This window comes from Vicia villosa, linkage group LG3, assembly GCF_029867415.1.
Source record: "Vicia villosa cultivar HV-30 ecotype Madison, WI linkage group LG3, Vvil1.0, whole genome shotgun sequence".
Taxonomy (NCBI): Eukaryota; Viridiplantae; Streptophyta; class Magnoliopsida; order Fabales; family Fabaceae; genus Vicia; species Vicia villosa.
Window position 1 is genome coordinate 82,942,963 of NC_081182.1, and position 8,444 is coordinate 82,951,406.

General features: G+C 36.1%; 1 protein-coding gene across 1 annotated transcript; it reads right to left on the reverse strand.

Moving 5' to 3' along the window:
- LOC131662077 (uncharacterized) lies at window positions 1-8,444 on the reverse strand. The gene is made up of 13 exons (XM_058931766.1): window positions 8,190-8,444; window positions 8,066-8,094; window positions 7,874-7,976; window positions 7,617-7,788; window positions 7,298-7,483; window positions 6,957-7,117; window positions 5,898-6,174; window positions 4,836-5,044; window positions 4,405-4,503; window positions 2,717-3,249; window positions 1,752-2,521; window positions 1,334-1,532; window positions 1-1,087 (listed from the first exon to the last, which is right to left on the reverse strand). The coding sequence occupies exons 1-13, from the start codon at window positions 8,374-8,376 to the stop codon at window positions 935-937; spliced, it is 3,078 nt and encodes a 1,025-aa protein (XP_058787749.1). The 5' UTR covers window positions 8,377-8,444; the 3' UTR covers window positions 1-934.

The following is an 8,444-nucleotide window of genomic DNA, read 5'->3' on the forward strand; positions in this document are numbered from 1 at the left end:
ACTCACATGACTAATATCATGTGCATGTATCTGGTGGCTGCTTGATTTACTAAAGACAAAAAGTCAATTCGGAGATGTATCTGTGAATTAATCTTGTATTTATTCGAAGATGTATCTTCAAATTAAATTTAGACAAAAAATAGTATTTATTGCGTACGGAGATGTATTTCGAAATAAACCTGAAGTTATTTTGAGATTTTCAGATGTGCACTTCACTAGATAAAAGTGTAATGAGAAATTGCCTAACTTAAAAGGCTCTAACATGAGTAATAAATAGAACCCACTTATACAGCAAAGTCAAAACAAATGGAAAGAGCCAAGAAGGGGTGTACTAAAACAATGTAAGCCACTACTAAAACAATACATCCAAAGGATCAAACCGACGATAAGGAGGATTAATCAAAATCTAGACAATCACTACTAGAAGAAGCAAAGATATACAGAAAATAAGGAGCAAGCTAAACCTAGAAAATGGAGGGGAATAACTAAACACAAATCACATAAATAGATACGAAATACTACACAAAGAAACAAAATTATCAGAACAGATACATTCACAAACAAAACCAAAAAGAACAACCTGTTAATGACTCACTAAAGGGAGTAGAAGTACAGAAGAAGAGGAAAGCACTACCAAGACGAACAAAATGAATCATATGTAGCCGATTTTATGGTACAATTAACTACACCACTTCAATCCTAGGCATTGCCAATGCCGCATTCTCATTTAGCGAGAATTAATTAAGCAAAATTTTGCCTCAGTATTTATAAATTATTAAATCTAGATGCCTAAAATATATACAATTTTAAATTAAAGAACAAAAAGGACTGGATCAAAAGTTAAATAAAAAAGGACGAGTAGCAAGTAGAAGTTCAACACAATTTGGAGTTCATATGCTTGGCTAAACAAATGAAGCCATTCAGAATAATATCACTAACTCCCATTTAAGTAGGGAATTTTAACGGTCATTTTGGATGCATCAGAACGCAGAGTAGGACTTGCCCTGAATGAACTTCTTGCCGATTCCAGTGCTCTGGAAGTTTGAAGAGCCATCTCAGCATGTAGTTGTAAACATGTCATGGCCATCTATAGTAAAAAAGAAAACAATTAAGTATTTAATATTTATCCATATGACTTGTTATTATCTTAGAATTTTGCTCTTGGCTATTTGTACTCTACTCTAGAGCCATGCAACCAAACCCACTCCTATCATGATATGCATCGAATAACTGTAGACCAGTGCATAAAAAAGTTTAAATACTAGCAGAGATAATTGAAAAGCTTGTATGAAAAGAGAGATTAGATTTGAAGCTTCAAATTTCGTTTTCTTACCGTATAGCATTCTTTATCTGTGTCTGAATCAGCTACATCAAGGGCCCATGTGCGAATCCATTCAAGGCCATTGGAAAGTTCAACATTTCCTTCCAGTAAGGCAGATGATACGTAGGCAGGATGAAGGGCAACCAATACGCATGCAGCTGCAAAAAGGACAGCTTTTCTCACATATGCTTCCTGGTGACGGCATACCCCTCTGCATGAGTTAAAATGTAAAAAAACGGCATGTTTTACTGCATTAGTACACTAGCCACACAAAAAGTGCCAAAAGGAAACAAACACAAATAAAACGGCAAAATATCAATTCTATCACCACACACATAGACACGATTTTAAGGGTGATAGTGAGGTTTTTGAAAGTGTCAGTCCTAATAGGGTTTTCAATTAAATAGATAACTAATGTCTTGACCAATACCTGGATCTTAACATATCCAGAAGGGAAGGAGCCAGCACAGAAGCTTCTGGATGCATGGCTGCAGATTTCATACAAACCCCAAGCATATAAATGAGTTTCCCCAAGACAATAAAATCCCTACCAAGAAGGTCAACACCGTGTCTTTTTTTATCATAACCCTCCATGGCAGGAAGCATGAATGCAGCAGCGTACATGGGAAACTTGTTATGAGAACACTCCATCAGATTTTGTTCGGAAGAAGGCGATCTCAGGCTCCAACGTCGTGTTTTCCCTTTCTTGACCTGATAAGGTTTCGAGGGTAGTTCCCTCTCATAGCTGTTTGACCAATTCAAAAAAGTGCCAGTACCTGAAATCTCTTTCCAGGAACCTGCTCCAGGAGTCCCCGTGCTGCTAGGCAAGAACCAAGGTCGGGTATCTGAAACAACTGATACAAGAGAACTGGTCTTGTGTTTAAGTTTCGTAATTTTTGATTCAGCAAGCTCCTGAGCTGCTTCTGTCATGACATCTAGTATCATTATGCGTTGACTAATATCTACATTAGGTGAATACAAAAGATTGTGTAGTGTGTCGAGTGACTCAAATGGACATGTGACTGCCAAGGCAATTAACGCTCTTTGCCTTTTGTCTTCTGTTGATTCTTCTTCGCCTTCTAAAGCTATATCACAGCAACGGACCTGAACAAGAGTTCTGGTTAGATCCCTTGCAGCGTGTTTTAGTTCATCTGGGGATGCTCTTATTAGCTTTTCCACCACATCAAGAGCTCTTTCCACCTGCAACAAAAGTAAAAAAATTACAAAGCATCAAACTTTTAGCAAAAAAGAAGGATATCAAGGAACTTGTGCCAAACGCAAGAAGCATCAGGCTGGTCAGGACTACAAACAAGTTTTTGAATAGCTCAGTCTAAAATCCAAATGACACATAATCAAAATGCAACTACAAGGTACTATGATAAGAAAAAGACAAACCCCATCTGCATCGTCAGATTTTCTAAGAGCCGCAACTACATCTGACAACTGTGAAAGTTTTCTTTTCAAATCTGAGTCATCATCTGACAAATCATATGGCTGTAAAGATGAATCACTTGAGGAATATGAGTTCTCACTTGCACTATCATCACCATCATCCTCGTCATTAATATCTGATTCAAGATTCAGTGATGCTGGATCAACAATCTCATCTGGATCAAGCATATTGAAGTCCAATAATTTCTTTTTGCCCTTTAAACTAATGCCTTTCTCTTTATTGGGAAGGGAATCATACTCCCTCTCTGAAACTGAAATTGTAGATATATTTGTTTCATCGACACCTTTTTTTCTAGAACTTGAGGCTGTTAGTGTCCCTTTCTTGAGGTCGGTGAATCCAAATGTCCAATCTATTGTCTCCCCATTGCAGCTATCATCAAGGTACAAAGGATTTTTTGGATCGATAATCATAGAAAATGCCAAAGCAATGTTGCTAGCCATTTTTCGAACTAAATGATTAGGACTCTCCAACCTACCTAAAACAATTACACAAAAAATGAGAAGATTATGAATGCAACTACTGATCTGCAAGAAGGTATAGTGACCCACTGATAATCAGATTCATAAGACTGCTGAGTGGGAGTGAGATAAATAAGATTGACCCTCAGACCCGATGAAAAAGGAATTCATCAAAGCAGTCATACTCTTAATATAAATTACTCTAACCTTACAATATGGTATTTTCTTGGCAAATATATAACACAATGACCGAAATCCAGTGGCATGGCTTGTTAGAAACTATGAAGTTATATTTAAATTATATATAGTTAAAATAAGAAGGGAAGAATAGGATGATATTTCTGGCAATTTGACGGACTTGATAGATTCTTATTGGAATTTCTTATGGGGGAACTGAAACCTCTTGAAAAACCAAGGGCACTTGTTAGATTCTTATTGGAATTTATTATGGGGGAACTGAAACCTCTTGAAAAACCAAGAGCACCGAGAAAAGGTCCTTAATCAGAAGCATATAATTTGGTGGAAATCAACTTCCCTTGTACAGCAAAAAATTGCTAACTGGATAGTACGAAACTGTAAGCTTGAGAGCAACAATCATCAGAGGCCATATGCTCTACATAACAACTAATTTGATAGATCTGAAATATTTGAGTCAACTGAAAGCAAGACCATAGGAAATAATGCAGAAACATCAAGAGGAGCCATTTGTCTATCTGGAAAGCCCCCAGTGCTTAAGCGATATGATATAAGCAGGAGCAGGAGCGTATGAAAAATGTATAAAAAATATTCTTAGAATTTGGGTTGGACTTAACTCAACCTTACAAAACTAGCTTTTGTAAGGTGAGGAATGCCCTCACTTATAAACATATTTCTAGGCCATATCCTTTGCAATGTGAGACTCTTAACAAATATCACTGCTATAAAAAGAGAAAAATAATTTGTAATATACCCGTAAGTTATTTCCAACTTATTTATATAACCTTCATGATAGCTTGTAGAAACAACTTATGGATAATCTTTGATACAGATACAGAAGTCCTTATTGAATGAGCGCTTAGTTAAGTTGTTTACCCATGCTCCCTAGGAGTGGACAATAATAGTTCATATCTTACATAATCCTTCTTGCTATCCTTATTATCAAAGACATGCATGACCAAGTAAGTGATAATTACCACTAACTCCTTGAAGAATCAAATGTGTGGCCTCCTTCATCCCATCCAATTCCTCTTTAGACATTGTCTCTAGAGAAAGGCCAAGAGCAGCAGTTATATCTGACATAAATATAGGAAAATAATATGTATCATGGGTAAAAAAGATGGCATCGATATGGCGAATGCTAAGTGGAGGAAGGAAAGCATGTGAGATAGTTATAGTCATAGTGCAGCAATGAACATCAAATAGGAAGGGGGTTGCTCGGATGAATCATGGCGTGGCAGTAAGGCTACACACATCTGAGTGTTTGACCCAACCCCACATCCCATGATGATGATGAATGTCTCATATGCACTATGCAGTCCTTTTAAACTCACATCCAGAAATTCAAATATATCCTTCAATTCCCACATGTTTTTCAATATACTACCAGCATGATGAAAAAGGATACAAGCCTGTTGTTCAATAGGAGCTGTTTGCACAAATTCTTTCTTAGACCATGTTGCCAGTAGACGTTGGACAGTCTTCAAAAGACCTGGGCGGTTTTGTCCTAGTAAAGAGGTGCTAGGTGGGCATTCACAAACAGCAAATTGAAGGATCCATTTCAGGCAACTAACAGGGAATACCTTCCAGAGCAGGAATTTGTCAACAAACATGGACCTGGGAGAAGCCATAAAATATTGCAAGACAAAGATGTGTAATGTAAGCATATATCTATATTAACACTGGTAATATGATATATCATTAAAATTTCATAAATGTAAAACAAAAAAATAGATTTAAAAAACTGCTTGTGATGGTGCTATAATCTAAGGTGTGTGTATCATAGTGCAATGGCCTAATGTCAACAACAAATTACAATAACCAACAAAGTAAGGAGCTACAGAGTACAGACAACAAAAGTAAAACACAATTCAAGGATGAACATAGAACATTGTTGTTATTGTTGGCAACATTCTTTTGGCAGGTGTCCCAAACTCATTTCATACATTTTTTAAGATCTTGAAATAAAAGTAGTTTTGATACACAAACAAAGAGATTGTCAACAAATTAAATAAATTAGTCATGTTCAAGTATGGTCAAAATCAGTTCCTTTAAAACTTTCTACTGCATAGTGACACAGCACTACAACAGGATAGTTATACTTGCCAAGTACCTCAAGCAAGAAGCTACACCTTCATCGTGCACTTTTTGAAAAATTTGTGTGCATCAATTATTTTAATTTAACCATTGTTCTTATTATACATTATTGCAAGAGTTATACTTTGTAGTCTGTTCAGATCGTAGGAGGAAAAACATGGGCATGCTGGTGGGAGGAAAGATAAGTAATTGCTAGTTTGCTAGTGAAGAGTAATTCTGTCGTGAAAGCTCAAAAAAATTAAATTCATGTTTTTCCCATCACTTTTCAGTCCATGCAACAAAGTTGTCAGTTTTCTTCTTCTCAAACCAAAATGGAGGATTAGTTCAAGATGACCTGTGAATAAAGGTAACACTAATTAATACTTTCACTCACCTGACAGAAGCCTGAAGCCTGAAAATCCTATGGAAAAGCAGCCACAGAACCCAATATGCTTGAACATCATTTGCTTGTTGACTCGCTAGCTTATGCAAAATCTGTTCAGAGATTCTTTCTGTGGTATAAGGATCCCTGATTGATTCCATCATTCTCAACCAAAACATTGTTTCTGGTTTTGACTCAAGCAATTCCTCAGTAATAGAACTCTTACTTGATGATAAGCAGGTGTTGATGAGCCTTAGAACTCGGGGTACTAATTCACTAGATAAAAGATCTACAAGAAAATGGATTCAATCAGGAAACAACAATGGCATAGGATAATAAGAGGCATCACTGCAGATCACCAACTTCATTGACCTAGTCTCTTTCAGCAATTGTAAAAAGTCAATTAATATTTTAAATTAAGCATCGGATAAGAGTCAAAAGACAAACTAATGGTTCCTGTTGCCCAAACAAGTGTTCTACTTATAATAGAGAGACAGTACAAGTTGATCTCTATTCCACCCAGAGAATTCAAAAATCTAGTAAACAAGGAGGAGGTACTTAAACACAATTACCTAGTCAACTCTGTCATGAGGACTTTAGGGCCAGATTGGTTTCAAAAAGTCGTATGTTTTTATTTCCTATATTCAGTTTGATATAAAAATGTCATCTTGCTTTCACTGTTTCTTATTTTTGAAGTTTTACGAAAACAATAAAAGTTCATTTTTTGTTGAATTTAAAACTGAAAACAGCAAATGGAAATAGAAAACGGAAACCAAACAAGAAATTATTTATTATGAAGCCTCTATAATTCAAGTAATGTTTATAATAAATTCCGCATCCGTGTGAAACTCTTTATCAAATATGTTAGGACCAAGAATTGAACTTCAAAAGAAAGAACACATTTATTAAGAAATAGGAAAGAAATATCTCCTCCAAATGTTAAGACAAAGTTTACATGAAGCAAATCCGATTAATTCACAAAGGTTGATGGTTAATTCAAAGCAATTTAATAATACTAGCTAATATATGCAGTTGTAAAACCTGTTCCAGTGTCTGAAAATTTCTAGTTACCAGCTGAACCACGGCGACAAATGCGAGAAAACATTTCCCCTATGAATAATAGTGCACCATTTTTGTCCATTTCATCTGAGTTGTCTATCTTTTCTAGCAAAATCACCTCTCTATCTTCTTCAAGCGAGAGTACTTGGACAATAATCTGCCTGAAGAATACACTGAATATGCTTGGTGAAGAAAAAAACATGACGTTTGTATGGAGGAACTCAATAACACAATAATATAAACTGGATAAATTCTCCTAATATCAAATACCTTAATAATCAAGTAAGAAAACTTCAAAACCATATCAAATATGTAACCAATACAGAATCAAAACCAAGGGTATAAAAGGATACTGTGATGACAATGAAGTCGGGGAGTTCATTCTAGCTTTGTCAGGAATCGATACAACAATTTGTGCCATCCTCGATATATCTGGCTTCATCCGTTCATCACTAAAACCTTTTGATGTAGAAAGACCACCAAACTCTCTCGCTATCTGAAGAACTCCATTATTTTCAAGCAAGCACAGTACAAGCAACCTGTCAAAAATATTAAAATCCCATAAAGTTATTCTCAAGGTTAAATTAATTTGGACTGTTACACGGCACGACATTAAGCTCAGGCACATTGATAACCAGCATTGATAGTACAATATGAACATTGATATCACACCTTTCCGAATTTGAGATGACAACATTAACATCAAGATCATCGCTCCTGTTCTGCTGGAGAAAAGGAACCAATATTTGCAACACTTCGGTGACAAATCCGTGAACAAAGAAAACATCATAAACATATTTCTGTGCCGAAAAGGGGAAACAAGCCAACCAGTTGGAAGCAACATCTGTATGGAGTTGCATTCCATATGAGAAAAACAAGATGCAATAATATTTTGAGCAAATAATTAGGATTAGGTTAAAAAAAATTACCAAGTAACAAGAATCTAGCGAGAGTAGAAAAAGCAGGTCCATGATAAAAGACATGCCACCAATCATCTCGTTCCTTTGAAGAAGGAACCTCTACAGCAAAAAGCTGAACAAAACACGAGAAGAAAAATGGAATTAAGAAGCTGAAAATGATTAAGTAAAAGTAAAAATTGCAAGAAATGAACGAACGCTAACCTGTTTTCTGTGACTCTCATCGATGCTACCTGCAAGAAAAAAGCATCAAATTCTTCAATCCTAGGGTTTAATCAATGCGCAAGCAATAGCATTAGGTTAAAAAAAGCGTAGTGTAAGAGCGAACCTGAGAGAAGTTTAGGGTCGAGAGGGAAAAGAAGGGTGGCGATGGAGTGAAGCGAAGAAATGACTTGATCGACTTGATTCGCGCTCTTTATAGCTGATATCACTTCTGCAACTTTGCTGACCACTGAATCTTCCAATTCGTTTTTCTCCATTGTTTTTCGAATAGGAACTTCTTCTTTCTTCTCCATAGCAACCGAAGCAAATTACAGTTTTCAGTTTGCTTCTCGCGGAATTGCAAATTCCCTTCCTAATTATT

Coding starts and splice junctions, on each gene's coding strand:
- LOC131662077 (XM_058931766.1), bottom strand. CDS start 8,376: ATGGAGAAGAAAGAAGAAGTTCCTATTCGAAAAACAATGGAGAAAAAC. Junction 6,175..6,956: donor TTGTCGCCGTGGTTCAGCTG/GTAACTAGAAAT, acceptor ATTTTCTTGTAG/ATCTTTTATCTAGTGAATTA. Junction 1,088..1,333: donor CAGATAAAGAATGCTATACG/GTAAGAAAACGA, acceptor TTTTTACTATAG/ATGGCCATGACATGTTTACA.